At 38.6% G+C, this 19,229-nt stretch overlaps 1 protein-coding gene across 2 annotated transcripts in view; it reads right to left on the bottom strand.

The window, feature by feature from the left end:
* IFIH1 (interferon induced with helicase C domain 1) overlaps positions 1 to 18,982 on the bottom strand; it is a 28,031-nt gene extending 9,049 nt beyond the window's left edge. Inside the window, exons 1-7 of one of the 2 annotated variants that reach the window (XM_085553016.1) lie at positions 15,664 to 18,982; positions 13,329 to 13,485; positions 11,323 to 11,499; positions 7,100 to 7,180; positions 4,326 to 4,546; positions 3,267 to 3,474; positions 470 to 687 (exon numbers count right to left, since the gene is read on the bottom strand). In XM_085553016.1, coding sequence (XP_085409142.1) covers positions 470 to 687; positions 3,267 to 3,474; positions 4,326 to 4,546; positions 7,100 to 7,180; positions 11,323 to 11,499; positions 13,329 to 13,485; positions 15,664 to 16,242 — 1,641 coding nt within the window. In that variant the 5' untranslated portion in view covers positions 16,243 to 18,982. Of the gene's footprint in view, positions 1 to 469; positions 688 to 3,266; positions 3,475 to 4,325; positions 4,547 to 7,099; positions 7,181 to 11,322; positions 11,529 to 13,328; positions 13,486 to 15,663 lie in introns of both variants that reach the window. The other variant, XM_085553017.1, reaches the window with a different exon arrangement.
* Positions 18,983 to 19,229: the final 247 nt, after the last annotated feature.

Raw genomic sequence — 19,229 nt, 5'->3', positions numbered from 1 at the left:
CCATGTTTTAGCTTGTTTTTAGCAGCCAACTTTGTTTCTCACTTTCCTGGATCCACATACAAGCAGAGCTTAGTTGCTCTGGAAATACAGATGTAAAATACTGTGACCTCCCTAGGATATAAAATATGCAGTAAATTTTAATCCAGTAATAGATTATTATTTTTTTAAAATTAATTTAAAAAAAAATCAGTTTTGTGTTTTTCTTGCCTTGAATCTGAAGACTTATTTATTTATTTATTTTCCAAGGGTGCCAATCTTTTTACTTCTCGATTTATGCAAGTGGCCTTTATTTGTATAGTGATTTCCATTAACTTGTAGTGGGACAATTTGCTGAATGATTCTAAGCTGAAATCCCATGTACACATACGTGAAAAAATAGCAGATGACACACTTGGAGCCCAATACTATAAAGTTTGACTTTAGCAAAACAACAGCTTTTTGGTGATTTGAAAATAAAAGGGCAGTTTACTTTCAGAATATGTTCTTCAGCTTTCTTGTTGGTTCTTGCACCTCCGACTCCAGGTGAGGCTGTAAGTCCCAGAATCTGAGGCTGTGGAATCAGGGGTTTATTTTCTTTTGCGTGCTTTTTGTTCTTCATCTTTTGTTTTAAGTAACGTCGCATGATGTTGTTGTAAACAGCCTCTTTTTGAGTGTGATGGCACTCATCAATAATGATGAGTGAAAAATCTGGGGAAAAAAACAAAACAAAACAAAAAATAATTTTCTTTCATATGTAGAATTCTTTGAATAAATCTTGTTATATTGAAAAGATTGTTTATTTGTTTGAGTACTAATTGCATTGGGATATTTGAAATATTTGAGTAAGGAGTGGATGGAAGCTGTATATATTTAATGAACTTTGGAATCTTTTCTGCTCTCTTGATGTGACAAGTAGTTTCACATTTTACGTGATATAGAAAGCTTTTATATTTTTGCAAAACCAATCTAATGGCGTAAGAATTTCAAACAGATATTACCATAACAAATAATCATAATCAGCGATAAGAAGATTCTTTAGTTCTATTCTGTCCTATCTTTCATAGGCATAACCATAAATACAAGTGACAAAACGTATCACTTGTCTGTGCAAAGGGAGCAGAAGCTGGAAACGAAGAGAACTAGAACACTCTGAATGGACTCTTCTGCTGAGAAAATAAATCAAATAACTGTCTTAGAAGAACATGAAGAAAGGTGGAAAGTGAGCAAGGGAAATGTTATTTAGATGAGTACATTAAGAAAGCACTGTCTAGGAAGCCAATATGGATGAGAAGAGCATGGTGTCAAATCCAAATTTCTATTTATTACTAACATTTATTTGTTCTGCAGGACTTCAGAAGCAATAGAGTCCGTTTGTCAGCTATTTTGTCAACAAGGAATTACTTCTGCTGATTTTGACCATTACATCTGCAATATACATTCCTTTGATTATCACAGAAACACAGAACATCAAGGATTGGAAGGAACCTCAAAAAGATCATTTATTCCAATCCCCAGCTGGAGCAGCAACACCTAGATTAGGTCACCCAGGAATGCATCCTGGCAGATGCTGAAGGCGTCCAGTGAAGTAGACACCACAACCTCTCTGGGCAGGCTGTTCCGGTGCTCTTTTACCCCCATTGTGGAGGATTTTTTTCCTCATATTTATGTGGAACCTCCTATGTTCCAGCTTGCACCCTATTACTCAGGAAAGACCTGACACGCCATACTAAGGAACCAGTACACAGAATTTAGGAAGTCCACAGTGAACAATGAATTCAGACTTCAGTAAAGAGTGTAAACATTGGATAAAAGGAAAAGAAGACCGTCCCTCTCATTTCTCCTGTGTTGTATGTAAGGCAGACCTCACTGCAAAGAGATGAACATAACTATGAACAGAAACTAGGAGTAAAATACTTCAGTAATAAACATGGTTTATGCAGGTTTTGAGTTAACAAAATCATAGCCATAAAAATGGAACTAGATCTGTTCTGACTTCCTTGGTTTGGTCCAGCTGAACTTACAGGTGTAATAACATCGGAACATAGGGGTACTGTTTGTGGGGTCACCTTAGTTCTGAAAGAAATATAATTCCCTATGAAGGAGACTTTGCAAAGTGTGAAACCTACTAAAAAAAAAAAAAAGCCACACATGATTATACAGGCTGCTTTGAACCCAACTCAATTCTATCAGGCAAGCAGTTACTGCAGAAATGTTCTGGCACCTCTATACAGCATTCCCAAATGACTCAGATTTGTGAAGGTATACTCAGGAATAGTGTAAGAGAACTAAATAAAAGAAAGTCTGCAAGACTCTACCTAAGTTAATAAAAAGACATTCTGAAGAAGGGGAGGCAATTCTGGGATACCTAAGGGACTCTGCAAAAGCAGGCGCAGATAAAGCAATACTCTAAACAGCACTAGGCACTGAGACACCAGCTGAAACCTCATGTTTCTCTTCTGTATAACAATAATTCTGTCGTACCAATTCTCTTTGGAGCAGATCTTTTCCAACCTGAGCAATTCTGTGGTGTTCAAAATAAGACTCATAGTTCTCCCCTTAGCTACGCCCTTCTCCATGTAGAAAAAAGTCACCACATGCAGACAGAGGGAGATCTTAACTTTTCACAGAGAAGGGCCACTGCAGCCCAGATCCTGAAGTAATGTTTTGTTCAATCATAAGCAGATAACAACAAATCCTTCCTGATCTCTCAGTCATACCTTCCTCTTCAATCCTTTGGGCAAATAATTTCACCCAACTCACCTTATATCTTTTGTTTTCTACTTCCTTCAACAGTTGTAGAAGTCATTATAGCTGCCTGAATGTAGTTAGAATTAATCCTACCTTTGCATGTTAGCAAAATGGTAAGATTTTAAAGAACACAACTTTTATAACAGATTGGCTTCCTTCTCATGTGCCATTGTAATTCTCAAACTACTTACTACATATGTGTTTCTAGTAATTTCTTCTAAATCCATTTATGGCCCCAATGTGATATAATTCAATATTCAAAGCTCAGAAACAGCAATCAGTAGAGCTTATTTGCATGATGTTCTACTTGAGCTATGCAAAATGGGACGTACAAGTAACTGCAAAAGTCTAATTTGGCTTGAGAAACCTGCATGCTCATTATCTAAGGTCTGGTTTTGACTCTCAGAGTACAGTTTGCATTTGTACAGTCAACTGAAAAAAACATTAATTACTGAATCTGGCACGCTTTTAATCTGCAGTTTTCCAGAACAGTCATAATTTCAGCCCTTCTGTAAAAACGTCAGAACAAAAACACTTGCCTGACAAGTGGACACCTTCATCTTCCTCGCTTGCATTTAGCAGTGAATTCTCCAGGATCTGTGCTGTACAGATGATGACATCATTTCTTTTGACAACTTCAGGAAATGAGATTTTCAGCTCACAGTCACCACTCAAACCAATAACTTGATACCAGCGTTTCAGGAATGGATTAAACTCCTTTCGTAAATGCTGCTCCACTAACGGTACCTGAGAAAAACAGTTTCCAAAGAATTGAAATCAGAATATGCATAACTAAAAATACATACTTATTTGAAACAGATGTTAGGTAAGATCTGTGTGAAATATCCTTTTTTTCTTAAAAAATAAATAATAAATAATAAATAAATAAATAAACACCCCCTTACTCACTACAGAGTAGGATGTTTAAAAAAAACATATGAGGAAAAGTAAGCACTAAAAATCCATAAACCAAGCTCTGCAACTGCTCCTATGAAAACTTTCTGACCCAAGAGCTTTATTTTAGCTGTGTCTTAGAAAGAGCAAACTATGCATCCTCCAGTTCTTCATCTGAGCTTATAACATACTGTCAATTCTAGTCTCATGGGAGGATATAGATATATTTTAGTCCTTCAAAGAACTTCTTAAATGTATATACTTCAATATTATAATATGAGAAGCTTACTTCAGATTATACACTCTGCATTTAGCTGTAAACATTACAGAAATTATCAGAAACTCTGACAAGATATTACTTAACTAGTGCAACTCCTCAGATGGCCTTCATTACTAAATCCAAACACAGAAATGAGAAAAATACGTTTTTAAATGTTATTTTAATTAACCCTAACAATGTATAATACTTTTTATCATTAACGTACTTATTAGGACACAGGTAAATTCCAACTTGCACAGCAGTAAATTAAAGTAATTCATGTTTGCAGACATGTAATGGAGATGACAACCTGGGGCTGTATGACTTCAAACATAACTATGTCCGCAGAAGTTGGGACATGTATAAAGGTTCACTTTAGAAGTTTCTTACTAATAGTGCATGAGGTTCGAAAATTACTAATTTATTTTTAAAGAGAACAACATACCTTATTAACAAGTACTATAACTTTTCCTTGCTCTGATGCTCTTTTCTTCTTATCCAAGTGATCTTTGGTAATGTAAACAGCCACTCTGGTTTTGCCACTGCCAGTAGGGAGACATATTATAATATTCTCTCCATTCAGAGCTGGTTTTGCAACTTCCATCTGGTAATCTCTCAGGGTGAGATCTGGCTCAGGTGAAGCTCTGCCCTCTGCTTCATCTTCACCTAAGAGTACAAAGGAATTTAAATATTAAACAGGAGGCATCCATCAGAACAAACAGTAAAAAATGTTAATTTACTGTGAGATGCGTCTTATGAATAAAGAGAAACATGGCATATTAGCATAAGAAATGCTGTTCTGTGGACCTGTGCAACTCCAGATCAGTACTGCTTACATCCACCCATCTATCATGGTAGGTGGAATAAGCCACTGTACATCTCCACTCACGTTTGTTAATATACTTTCTATCATACATGAATTCAAATTATACAATTAAGTACACTGAAAAAAAAAGAAAAAACTGCAGTATTTGCAATATAGGCAACCTTATGGTTTTATTTAATTGGTTGCAAGTCAAGTAGCTTTTCAAATGTTTCACAGAGGAAGAAAAAAAAAGATGGAGCCTTAGAAAGAAGAAGATACAGGGAATACTTAAAAATTGATGAAAAGAGTCATAAAGTATAAAGATCAAATAGATAAGAAAATTCAATTGCCCATACAAGACAGAGCTAACTGCAGAACACGACCACCTATTCATGGTAGATTGCCCTGCCTCCAGACTCACACAAAGTACACGCTCATACAAAATGCAGTCTGAGCTGATCAATAAAAGGCCACACACGTTTACCACCCAAAGGCAAAACCTTCCATCAAAACACAGAATGTAGTGGCAGAGAGTCCAGACTCATCATTCACAGATAAAACAAACAGCATCCAAAGGTTGAAAGGGCTGCCACATAATTTCAGGCAGTGAGACAACTGTGTCAGGTCTCTGAGCTTGTATATTTTTAGGAAGTCAGAAAACATATATATGAATATAAGAAGCATTTATTTTAATGTAGTCCTGGGCATATTTTCCTTCTACAGATATGTTTAAATTAGCCTGAACACGCACCATCCTTAGTGAAGAAAAAGCCCTGCGGCTTTCCCTCCTGATGATACTAAATGAAGAATCATGAGGCTTTTATTACCACTGATACATCAGACACAAAAGAAGTGTTTTTCTAGTACCTCTTATTCCATTCAATAAAATTAAACTAACAAGAAGTAATGAAGCATGATAAGACATTGATAAAATATTGCTGATGGAAACACCTGAATACCATTCCTAAGTGTTTTTTGCTTGTTTTGCGTTTTAGCATGAGTGCACTACTACCCGGAACACAGGGAAATTTACACCAGAGATTACTGGCTGTCACTTATCTGACTTCTACTACTCTCTTTTGAGGAAGAACGTTGTTTGCTTTCTGGTTGACTAAATCCAATAGTTCAATCAGATTGAAACTAGCACTTTATCACCCATCTGTTTAGTTAAATTTCAGTATCTGCAACATCCTCAACTAACTGTTTATGTCAAAAAAATATTTATCTGCCTCCTACTTTCCTCAGCCCCTGTTAAGATAAAAGTTAATACAAAAATCTTTCCAGAGGATATGACTCCATTAAAGAATTTTAATCATGTACAGTATAACTTTAGGGAAGCTGTCTGACTTCATACAAGGCTCATATAAACTGCTGCTCTAGCCTAGAAGAAACATAATTATTCTTCTATTATCCCAATCCCAACATTTTTCTTGAATGTATAAAATGATACTTGCACTGCAGCTAAAACCACATGATTATTTGCTTTAAAATCCAAGTCCCATCACTGGGACATTAAGATGCTATGTAAACACCTCCATTAATACAAAGCCTTTGCCACAAAGTGGCAAAATTTCAAACGATAAAATCCATAAATATCACAAATTCCATCTTTATCTCCTTAGTTATTTTTCACATACTTGTTCTAATTGAGATTACCAGGCTACAATAAAAAGCATATCTGTGTTTTTGTTTTGGTTTTTTTTTTTTTTATAATATTTTTAAGAACCCAAGAGTGAGCAGAACAAACAGAAAACAGTAAATGCAAAAAAAAGTCTGTTCTGCATTCTTCACAAAACTGCAGGGATTTATATTTTTCTACTGGACTACTGGATGTAGCCAATGCCAAATTCACTCCACAGATCTTTCAGAAGTCTTAAAGGATCACGTCATACATATACGTGTGGACACACACAGTGGTCTTTTTCAGCTTGATCAACTTATATTGTATGTTTGACCACAAAACAGAGGTTTCCATGTCCTGCCATTTCATGTGACACAGTGTGGAATAAGTCTGACATGAGCGATGAGCAATTTAGATTTGACATATCTTGAATTTTCAGTAAAATACATTATTTTTAATATTAAAACAGTTTGAAACTATTTTAAAGCATTCCCAATAAACACTTTGCAGGCATGCAATATATAACAATTAAGTTGACCTTATTGGTCTTGTACTAGATTTTTTAGTCAGTTTGCTTGTCAGGCACACAGAATTTTCTTAATCCTTGTACAAGACACCGACTCAGAGCAAACTTTGTAAATTCTAGACCCCAAAAGACAACTGATTCTTGAATTGTGTGCAGGCAAAAAACTGACTGTTCACAGTGATGGTCAGCTGTAAGCGCATTCTGCCTGAGATGCATTAATTAGGCTGCTTTTACAAATAGTCCCTGAACAACAGAAAAGGAACATACCTGAATCACTGGTTGTGCTTCTCCATCCCAGGTTTTCATGTGAGTTACTGACACTTGCATCTCCCACAGCGACAACTGATTCTAAGTGAAAAACAGAAACAAATGTGGTGTGGTATAGTTGCTATACAAATATAAACAGCCAATGTGTTATTTGCTCTCTCCCCTACTTGTCAAAATAGGCTAGACAAATGTCTGGAAGGGACGGCTGAGGTCTAATTTCCTTTCTTACTGAAGAAAAGATGAAGTGAAAGAGAAAAATCAAAAGCACAGCAAAAGAAAGACTCACAATTAAGTGTATTCAGCACTTACTTTTTCCTTGCATGACAGTACATGACCACCTGCACGATCACCTATAGTCCTATGTTCCTTTTCAGAAGAGGGTGAAGAGTGACAAAAAGAAAGAATAATGTGTTGGACAGTAGGACATGCAGCGCTGCTGGTAAACTGAAGACAAACACTCTCTTACTCTATTTACCCTGCATGTTGTGTCTGTAGTAGAGGAAAATCAAAACCAGGACTGTGATTTTTTTTAAATTTTGTTTTCTTAGAATTATATAACATAAAAAGTGCAAATCATAGCTGCCAACTAAAGAAAAGCAAAGGGATTATTGTTATATCCTCCAAAAACAGAGACAGAAATCCTCTGAAACTTCACAGAAAACTTGGACACTGCCAGAGAAATGCAGCTAGTTCTCTGTTGATATTCTAATGTTAAGCTCTCCCTCTGCTGGACAATCGATATATTGCACAGATTTTTTTTTTAAGCCACAAAGGCAATTCATACTGATCTTTGAAAACTCAGTCATTTTAACGTCTGAAGAGACACACAGCTCTACTAGAAAAATCTTCTGCAGACAGACATCCTGCACTGTTTGTCAGCTTATCTGCAGAACTCTGAACCTCAGCTCATAATGTGCATAAGAAACAAAGCAGTAATACCAGCAAAATACATTCAGCCATAGTTGGCATTCTGGGCTGCAAGCGCACACATTGCTGGCTCACGTTTCATCAACCAACACTCCCAAATACTTCTCCTCACTGCTTCTCTCAAGCCATTCTCCACCCAGCCTGTATCTGTGCTTGAGATCACCCTGACCCAGATGCAGGATGTTGCAACTGGCCTTCTTGAATTTCATAATGTTGGCATGGGCCACCTCTGAAGCCCATCCAGATCCCTCTGGATAGCATCCCTTCCCTCTACTGAGTCAACTGCATTGCTCTTCTAGGTGTTGTCTGCAAACTTGCTGAGGGTACGCTCAATCCCACTGTCCATGTTGCCTACAAAGATGTTAAATAACATCAGTTCCAACAATGATCCCTTAGAAACACCACTTGTTACTGGCCTCCACTTGAACATCAAGCCATTGACCGTAACTCTCTGAACATGACCTTCCAGCCAATTCCTTATCCAGTGAGTGGTCCATCCATCAAATCCATTTTTCCCCAATTTGGCAACTAGGATGTCATGAGAGACAGAGTCAAGAACTCTGTGCAAGTCCAGGTAGATGAGGTCAGATGCTCTTCTTTTATCCACTGATGCTTTAACTCCATCATAAGAGGCCACCAAATTTGTCAGGCATTATTTGTCCTTATTGAAGCTGTGTTGGTTACCAGCAATCACCTTGTCTTTATTTTCCAAGTGCCTTAGTAGGGCCTTCAGGAGGATTTACTCCATAATCCTGCCAAGCACAGATGTGATCCTTTACTGGCCTTCAGTTCCTTGGATCTTCTTTTTTTCCTTTCCTGGAAATGGGGGTTATGTTTCCCCTTTTCCAATAAATGGGAACATCAGCAGACTGCCACGACCTTTCAAATATGATGGATAATGGCTTGGCAACTTTATCTGACAGTTCTCTCAGAACCCATGGATGGATCTCGCTGGGTCCCATGGACCTGAGCACCTTCAGGCTCTTTAGATGGTCTCAAACCTGATCTTCGCTTACAGCAAGCAGATCTACCTTCTCTATCTTCTTACTATTGTTTTCTGCAACTTGGGTGGTGTGGCTAGAGCCCTTGCCAGTGAAGACTGTGTCAAAGAACCTCAACTGAGCACCCACAGCTTTCTCCGTATCTCTTGTCACCAGGTCTCCAGTTTCCCTCCAGAGGGGGTCCACATACTCCCTGACCTTTTATCATTGATATACAAATTTATTTATTTACTTACATACAAATAGATAGGTACACAAAATCGCAGTGATTCACCATCATGCATTAAGGTATTAAAGACCTTAAGTGCCTACATAAAAAAGCTAGTTTCCCATAAATCACTGCAATTGAAGGAAAGGCGCGTAAAAATATATTCACAGCAGGAGCATGAATTCAATAAATATTCCCTATTATTATGTAACAGTATGCATTTAATGTCATCTTAAAAGATGACATTAAAAAACAGTGTGTACTGTCCTGAAAATAGAAGAAAAACATCGTCAATCATAATGCATGTTCCAAGACTGACAAGCTATTGAGGAGCATTAACAGGAATTCCAGTGTTGAAAATGACACTGTTGTCTCAGCCTTCCAGGAATCCATGCAGTTAGGAAAGAGAAATCAGAACTAAAATTATATTTATCTGATCCATGTGGTCTCCCCTCTAACAAGACCTACTGAGAGATGTACGTGCAACAGAGAATATGTATTCAAGATTATTCAGTGCACAGTTACAATCCGCAGGATGCATTACAAAATCATCTCTCAACATAAAGCATTGGTGGTAAAGAGAAAAGTAGAATACTCATCTTCCAAAGAAAAGGTAAGAGAACATTATGCAATAGCAGTAGCATAGAGTTCTCCTTTTTCAGTTGTCACAATTCTCTTGAATTATTTAAAAGGAAGTAGTCCACTTCAAAACCATGAAAATAAAGGGATGATAGTCTAACTGCTGCACTCAACATTTTCACTGTTATCCTTTACAATGCTGCTTATGCAAAGACAGGACAGGACAGTTGAACAGACCTGTTCAACTTCACAAATTGCTAGCAAAGATTTATTTAATTTCACTACAATTCATTGAAGAAACCGTAGTTTTCAGCCTAGAAATAGCTTGTGATTACAGGTAAGTGTCCTAGCTAGCTGACAAGAGTCATGCATGGCATCCTGGGTAACTGGATCTAAAGGTAGGTGGAAACCCAGCCCTCAGCAGGGGTGTTGGAACTGTATGATCTTTAAGGTCCCTGTAAACCCAAGCTGTTCAATAATTTTATGAAAATCTATCTTCAGCAAAGCTGCAACGAAAATCCTAGGCCTTGACCTGAAAGCACCTAACTGAGTAAGATAAAGATTTGATATTCTGTTGGATCCATTCTAAATGTTTAATAAACATTTGACACCTCTACTTTATAATGCCAATGTATGTTCTAATACAGTAAAAACAAGCTGATATTTCTGCTGCAGTTAATAATCCACTACTTGTTATAAATCATAGTGATATGCTGTTAAGAGCACACTAAACAAAAAATAAACTACTACTGTTACTCACTGAAAGACTGCAGTTTTCAGAGCCAAATTTTTCTTGATGTTTTCATGTTTGATGAAAAAAAAAGAAGAGAAGAAAAAAGAGCAGCCTTAGCTGTCTTACTCCTTTGGCTGAGTAAGCCCACTGAAATCATTTCAGGCAGGATTTATCTCAGTTTTAACTATTGTTTGAGCTGCATCTGAACTTGTAACAGATATGAATGGTTCCTTAATCACGCAACATATGTTTGAATCATCAGCTCCCAGTTATATCTGGGAATTGTTGCTGGTTGTTGCTACTGCTTATAATCAACTCCCTAGGCACATTTTTATAAGCGAATCCATATGAACAACAGGGCACGACAATTTCTTGGCACGCCCTCCTAGGCCAGTCTGTACTGTGCTAGCAAATTGATTTCTGAACTAGCTTACTGTAGTTACAGTAGGTAAAGATTTTTTCATATGTTTCAGATTAATTAGTTAGAGTACAACCACATTGTTGTTCTAGAGCAGCTCCACTGAACTTAAGTGAGCAAATTTAAAGATCAGTCCTCCAAAATTAGTACTGATGATAATTGATAGTAAGAAATGGAAATTATCACTTCCAAGGAATCAAGATTTGATTTTTTCATTAATTCCCTTTGACAGTAGCATATGTTCCTGGGTTGTTGTTTTTTTAGCAAGATGAGAGCAAATGAACTGGGAACATTCTTTAAGTTTCTTCCAGTAAAATTTAACTACTCCCAGAACAAAATGCCAATTGGTGGACATACCTGGAACTACTGAGTTCTTTCCAACAGATGCTTCCAATACACTGTTCTCTCTGACAAAACTGTTGTTCAGATCTTCTTGTCCTTTCAGATCCTCCATTTCAGCATTTCCTGGTTGGCTTGCAGCTTCTGTTTCTTGCCTTGTATTGTTCTTCAACTCACTGTCTTTATTCTCTATTCCTAGAAAGTAAAAATGAAATTCCATGGCTCTATAAAAAAAAAGTATATCTTTTAATGCAGAGCAGAGATAATGCACAATGGCATGATGTATGGTCTTGGTAAGGATACCAGTTTGGAATTTTTATGTTTTATTAATGTTTATTATGTATATTATGTTGTTGGTCATAAATCTCTTGTATTTGTGGTCACTATGAGGACTGGAAAATTGAACTGTGGACTAGCCGTTTTCAATTCCATCAGTTCTATAAGCTCATTAATGGATGTAACTTGGAGCAGGACTTCAGAACTTCCCCATAAAACCTGAGAGGTTTCCCAAAATGTCTTCCCATCTTCCATTTCTGTGTCTTATTCCAAATACAGAAAACATTTTTCTTTGTCTTCTCTGTTGTTTTACTATTATTGAAGATATTTAAGAGTAGGCATACCCCAAAGGCAAAAAAAGCATTTGTTCAATATACTGTAAATGCTTTTCATAAAAACTGCAGAAGTTCTGTTTTCCAGATTTAAACTCAATTACTTTGTAATCAGAAACTAAAGGAATTAGACTGATTTATTTATTTACTTATTTTTTTAATTTTTAAATAAAGTTCTCAATTTCTGTGTGCAAGTATCTGCTAATAGTAACCTATAGCTACTACTAATAGTAACCCTTATTGACTGTAACCAATCATTGGTGTTCAAACAGAAAGCTAAGCTGTATGAACGCAGTTCTCCTTCTAAAACAGCAAAAGAGTCTATCTTTAATATTTAACTTCTTTGACCTTGTATCTGTAGATGCTTCAACAATCAAACACTTTACACATCTACAAACGTACAGGACTGTTTACATAGAACATTACTTATTGAGTGGTAAGGACAACACAATTTATAAGTTATGTATTAATGTGTACAATCTCTTTTAAAAATTGCATTGCCCAAGATAACTGAGAAATTCTGGAATAAAAGCATTTGTTCAGTATTTCATCAAGTAACTGAATTAAACTTAACTGTTATACTATAAAATCTGCACTACGCTGAAAAGTCAGAAACATAAAGTTTGAAAATAAAAGTACAAGGATAATTTTTGTAATTATTGCATTTGACTTTCACCCAGAAGCATCTTCTGAATTTGGTTGACTTTGTTCTGCTCACCAGAATTTTCAAGCACCTTTGAACTGCATGGCTGAATACAGCAGCTACCTATCTGTGTCTAGCAGAGGCTGATTCCTGTCCTCTGCTAGGAGAAACATCTTAAAACATAGTCCCACACATGGCAATTACAACCATAGAAGTTCTGGTGAGCTCCTGAAGCAAGAAGGCTTGCTGTTAAGAACTTTAATCTCAAAGATCTTAAGCATATGCTGAATGAAGTTTAAAAAGGAAAATTTGGAAAACTGCTTATTTTTTTTCCCCCATATTTTAGAATCTAGGAGATAATTTTTCAACATCGTAATTACTGTACAGGGATATAAAGAAGTAACCAAAAACTTTGTGAACAATGTTACAAAGGAAAGATTAATTAATATGTTGAAGGAGAAATCAAGAAAAGGGTTACTGTGAGTATTTATGATTATTATAACAATACACATTCAGAACCAATAGGCTACAAAAGGTAAGGATTCAGTTTAATTTTTGTCATATTGTTATAATCATAATATTCTTTAAAAGGATTTTTTAGTGTTTAAGAAACTCTCGAGTTAGCCATTCAAAAATTTAATTTGGAAATCCCCCAAAACACAATGAGAGACTTGCACTGTTTCCTAGCTAATAATTAAAATAATAATTAAAAAAAAATCATCATCATTTAAAAAAAAATAATGTTAAAAGTATTTGTGTAATGCATTGATTACCTCCTGTACTTCCACTTAAATCATCTGCAAGGCTTTCATGTTGGGTTTCTCGCAGAGCAACCAAGAACTGAGAGAACCAGTCCTTCTTCTGCACTATTCTGCTCAACAGCTCCCTTGCACCGTCTCTGTTCCCACGACTATCAGTAACAGCCTCAATCTGGTGAAAATAAAGAAACAAACAGACCCTAAGACATAATTTTATATAATTTTACATTTACAGAATTTTATATAAGTATACTGGTTGATCTGAAAGTTCTGCTTCTACTTATTTCCACAAAAACTATCATAGATACAAAGAGCACAATAACACTACCTGATACAGCAAATTCTTGGCTACAAGGCACCATGTTCCAGCATAGTCATTTCCATTAGCTCTGCAATTTCGCCAGTGCTGAACAAGAACCTGCATGTTGTGCTCACCAAAATCTGTGCCAGTGGAGGTGACAGCTGTTCATGGCCAGACGAAAAATGACTTGACTTTCATGTCACCATCACCACTGTGGAAATGCACCACCTCGCTGAGCTCATATCCACTGTTTGCTCTCCATAAACTTTCAGCAAGCATCGATAAATGCCAATGGGTGCCATTTATTTTCTGCACGGACGAATTTAATGCAACACCTTTGCTTCACCCACAGTTCCACATCAGGTGCCATTCAGTCAGATTGCTCCTCCACACCCATCTTTCATGCAGCAACGTGTAATGGAATACTGGTGGGGAGGTTCGCCCTCTGCTGCCATATATACCTCTGACATCGAGGGCAGCAACAATAAAATAGGAGGCATCAGTTTTGGAGCAGACCTAGTAAAACATGTGATCTTAAATTTAATTTGAGAGACTGGTAATGCTTGAAATTGTTACAATAACAACAGTTATATACTAATATTTTTTATTTTGATATGATCATTGGCATCCACTCTGGTTTAAGGATGAGCCGTCTTGGATTAAGGAGAAGAGATGCAATACAGCTTACCAGAACTCAGACCTCACCTCTAACCTGACTTCATTAATAAAATGGAAAGTTTCCCTTCTCAAATACTGTACCATAAAGACAGAACATAATAAGACAATATAATAAAATAATAAGAGTTGCCTGTTAAAAGTGACTACTACTCTACAATAAACCATAGAAAAGCATTCAAAGGTTGTGACACACAAATTATCACAAGGTGAAGAAAAGCACTGCTCCAAAAGCAGAGCTGCCTGGGACAGGTGTTCAGACTTCCAGAAGAATGTCCATAAAGTTCAACAGTCATCCATCCAGATATGCAAGAAAATGGGCAGGCATAACAGCTGACTTAAATTTGGCTGAACAGTGTAAAAACCTGCTAAATTAGACTGAAGGGGGTGGGAACTGGGAGCAGAGAAAAGTAAACAGAAAGCAGCAGCACTGCTGGGGGATGTCATTAAGAAATCCTCTGCCCCATGTGTTGAAACCTGCAGGGTTGTGAAAGGTAATGAAGGAGACTTAAGTAGAAACAAAAACAGCATAAAGATGATCAGGGAACACACGCATTCATTAAGGAATGGATCCAGAAGTCTCCTAAAAGTCTTCTGTCTCTGCCTGCCCCGTTAGCATGCTTGGCTCCCCATCCCTTGTGGTACAGCTGGCCCTTGCTGCTTCCTGATGGTCATCAACCAGATGAAATTAAACACATGACCCTCATTTAACTAAGATGAAGCACTAAACTACTTTAAAAGTTTACACAAAGCTCATAGTGCAAATACCACACAGATCAACAATTAGTTTACCAAGTTTTGCCTTATTGATATAGCAAATACTACATATGTTCATTTCAGACACTGTTTGGTGGAAACCATTGTTTTTGGTTCAAAGGAGGTTTCACAGTAGTTCAGGAAAGCCATTCCCAGCCAAATGGAGCCAAGATTGGCATATGCTTTCATCAAAGTTAATGCTCGCTCTTTGTTGCCAAACTGGTATTGCTGCCCAGCTTCACATTCTACTATTGGGTATGATATTCTTTAGTGAACCTAGGGCAGAAAATAAAGGTGAGGGCAATTCAAGTGCCTTGCAGGACACAGCTGGGGGTCAGAATGCCCTTGTTCCAAGCCAAAGGTCTGTGTCAAAATGACAACAGTAAAGCTGGCCAGATTCCTCTTTTCTAACCCATGGCATTGTCATAGCCTTTGTCAGCTGACATCCTGACCGCTGGCAAACAGCCTTCGTTGGCTTACATGGAGCTTTTTCGCCAAGGTGGGTTATGCCCGTTTATTTCTGCACTTGCAAGCCCATTTCTTGTTGCAGCTTCCTCTCCACCCAGCAGCCCCTGGGAGTGGCCGAGCTGCGTGGGGCTGGCAGTATGGCTCACCTACCCTAACCAGGTCCTCCTCCTGGAAGATGCCCAGCTCCAAGCACTTCGCTGCCACCTCTCTGGTCTGCATGTTATCCACAAGCGTGCCGTGCAGCAGCTGCACCAGGTGTACGCAGAGGTCGTGGTCGTCCTCCTCCCGGGGCGAGGGCAGCTGGCTGGGGTTCACGTAGCAAGCAGCCAGGTCACAGCCACCTTTCTTCAACGCCATCACGAACTCATTGAACCAACCGGAGCCGTGGGGTCCGCGTTCCACGGCTCGCAGCAGCTCCTCGGCCCCATCCACCTCGCCGCGATTCTGCGCCGCCGTCCGCACCCTGTCCTTCTCCTCCGGGCTCAGCGAGTGCATCCAGTCCAGCACCGGCAACACCCGGATACAGCGCTTCAGTCGCGGCCTGAAGCAGGAGATCATGTAGAGGAAACGCTCATCTCGACACTCCTCCGACATCGCTGCGCTGACGGCACCCGGGCCGGCTCTGCTGCTACCGGGAGCGGGGGATACGGCGGCGGCCGAAGGAGCCGAAGGAGCCGGAGTCGCCGGCTCGGCGTCAGCAATTCTCTGGCTGCCGCAGTTCCCGGGCATTTAACATGAACCCCGATGTGGCTTTCGGTTTCGTTTGCTGCTCGCTACGTAACGGCAGACATTCCCAACCCCCGTAGGGCAGGGCAGGGTACGGGGAAGTGTTGATTCCAAACAATTGTATAGTTACAACGGGGACGCTGAGTTTGAAAACAAAACTGACGCGTATCGTTCGCTTTCCAGAGCGTGCATTCCTAGAGCTGCTCACAGCTCATCCACGATCTCTATACGAGAGGGAGCACCGGGGTGGGGGGGTTGAGAAGGGGGAGGAGGAAGAGGAGGAGGAGGCGGTGGAAGGGAAAGATCAGCGTCCGGCTGCAGGACACGTCCTTTTCAGAGCGCAGCCAGTTGTACCTTCGTGTGCCTTTATGTCACGCTTCACTTTACAAACCCCACGTACTGATCTGTCTTGTCTGTCAGTCCTTCGGGTGCAGCCTAAAACGCTGGGGTCAGAACCGGATGGGTTTCCACAGTGAGCACAGCACAGCAGAACACGTCGGGCTGCCCACACAGGCAGCTGTACCAGCCCTAACGTACTGCCCATGAACTGGTACCTGACTTGAACTTAAGCTCTGCTACTGGCTCTAACAGGTCAAAACTGTAGGCTTTGGATATTTGTGCAAATGAAATCTTTCTTCACAATTTATTTTTCTTCTCCATAACTAATGGTAGTATTCCAGACTCTGGTGATCTTTGCTATATAGATGTGATTCAAATTTAAAAATAAAGGAATAAATCTGAAGGCCTGAGGTCACTGGTTTCATCCTGCAGAGATCCCAAAGTGCACCTTAGAGGTGGCTGCTGTCCTCGTGTAAAGCAGAATTAATTCACATCAATCTTGGGTTTCACCCAGCAGCACTGCAGGATGAGTTCAGTTCAGAGATGCTGCAGAAATTCGGTTTTCTCTCTTGCTTGTATTTACTGTACAGTCATTTTCAGTCACTTTTCATTTCCTACTTCAGTTGTTTTACTTTCGTTTCCCTGCTGCTGATCTCTGGTTTCACTCACTGCTGTTTTGTATTACTGCACTTCGGAGTTTCACTTGAACAACTTCCTCTTCCCACTACTTTTTCCCACCTTCATTCCTAACATACCTACCAGCCCGTGTTTCTGGCAAGGCCTGGGGACCTGCAGCCGTCACTAAGGCACAGTTTGTGTAAACAGATGTTGTGCACACAGCAGTGTCACCTGAGGCACAGATACCAGAGCAGTCCTTTGTAGGGTCAGAGAGTTTGCAGACACTACAAGGATGCCTGTACCTTACTTGTGTCAATGCAACCTGATGTTGGGACCACTCTGGGGGTGGCTGTTGCCACCTTCTAGGAAGGAGAAGATGTACAGGGCTGCTCTGGAAGTAATGCCTCCTATTTTTATTTTTATTTTTATTTTTATTTTTATTTTTATTTTTATTTTTATTTTTATTTTTATTTTTATTTTTATTTTTATTTTTTAATTGCAGCTCTCAGTGCCATTAGTGTATGTTGGTGAAAACGCAGAGCAAGTGGAAATGACTATGCTGAAACAGTGTCTTGTGGCAGAGGATTTGCTCTATCAAATAGTGCTCTTTGTTGTAGCATTTGTGGAAATAAGTAGAAGGCATCGGAGCAGCCTATGCACCATCCACCTGAAAAGTTGTACTGGCCTTTATAAAGTAGGAGAGTAGGGTAATTACAGTGACAATTATACCACAGCCACAGCTGTATAAGATTTGGATAATGTTTGTATTACACATCCTTGAGCAGAATGGAATGGTGTGGCTTCAGCACAAGGGATTTTTCATAATATATATTGTTTGTCTAGCAACTCGGTCTAAATGAGGTCACTATAGGGCTCATTGCTCAGTTTTCATAATGCTGGTGTTTAGTACCTTCCAGATGACTTAAACAAACCAGACCTTTGTGCTTGTCTCCGTTGTAAAACTTGGTTAGTATTACTTCTTTAAACAGCCATCTTGTGTATTTAGATATCTTTAAAAGTTTTATGATACTTTGAAGTTTCCTTGCTGGAATTGCAGTTATTTATTTACTTCTTGTTGTTGTGAGGCAAGGTCAGATAATAGTATTTATGCACAGCTGGAATTGACTCCATCTGATTGTATCTTTAATCCCACCTAAGGCTTTTCCAAAAGGAAATCCGGATTTTCTTATTTTTTTCTTTTTAAGAGTTCAGCTTACCTCAAAAGCTTCCAGTGATGATCTGGATCTCTAAAATTACAGTCTGAATAGGCCTTACGTGGTGTATCCACCCCATGATTTATTGTAAATTCTCCAAAAGAAAATGACAGGATGAACAGAATTGTCTGGCTTAAGGATGGGCATTTCACCAGGATCAATCATTTCAATCAAAGTCATTTGTAAAAACGTAGCCTCAAATGAATTGTCAGCATCATAATCCCTACTTTATAAATGGAAGATAGATTTTGACTTTTGAAGTTCAAGGGACTAGTCATGAACATACATTCCAGTTCTCCTTGAAGATGGTGCCTAATATATGCTGCATGGAAATTATTCTGCATAGGAATTTCTGAAACAATCTGATCTTGTGCCTGTGTTCTGTGTGCTTCAGGCCAGTGAGTGGTGTCCTGTGCCATCTCCTGCTTTTCTGTTTATTCCCATACTGCTATGTTAAATATAATTCCAACGTTTCTGCTTGGTATTTTCAACTCTGAGATTTGTCTGGCCTTTTTGGATCCCTGTTAGTGGTGCTTGGATTGTGGTGACTGAATTCAATGCCATCACAAATGAAATACTCACATCCTTTTACTTGTGACTGAAATAAATGTAATGCGTTTATTTGTTTACTTGTTGCAAATAAATTTTTATGGTGGTATGAAATACTGAATATATATGCAGTTAACAGTTTTCCAGGAGATCTTTTCTGAAAGCAAAATAAAACTTATATTAACTATATTATACAAAATCCTGTTATACAAACAGGATTTGCCTCAGCTCATAATGGTGAAATATTTATATAGATTAAACTTTCAAATT

Source organism: Coturnix japonica, chromosome 7 (genome assembly GCF_054131305.1).
Source record: "Coturnix japonica strain WE chromosome 7, WE-NBRP24, whole genome shotgun sequence".
NCBI classification, from domain to species: Eukaryota; Metazoa; Chordata; class Aves; order Galliformes; family Phasianidae; genus Coturnix; species Coturnix japonica.
Note: the sequence above shows the minus strand (reverse complement) of the source record. Positions and strands in the feature narration are given on the sequence as shown.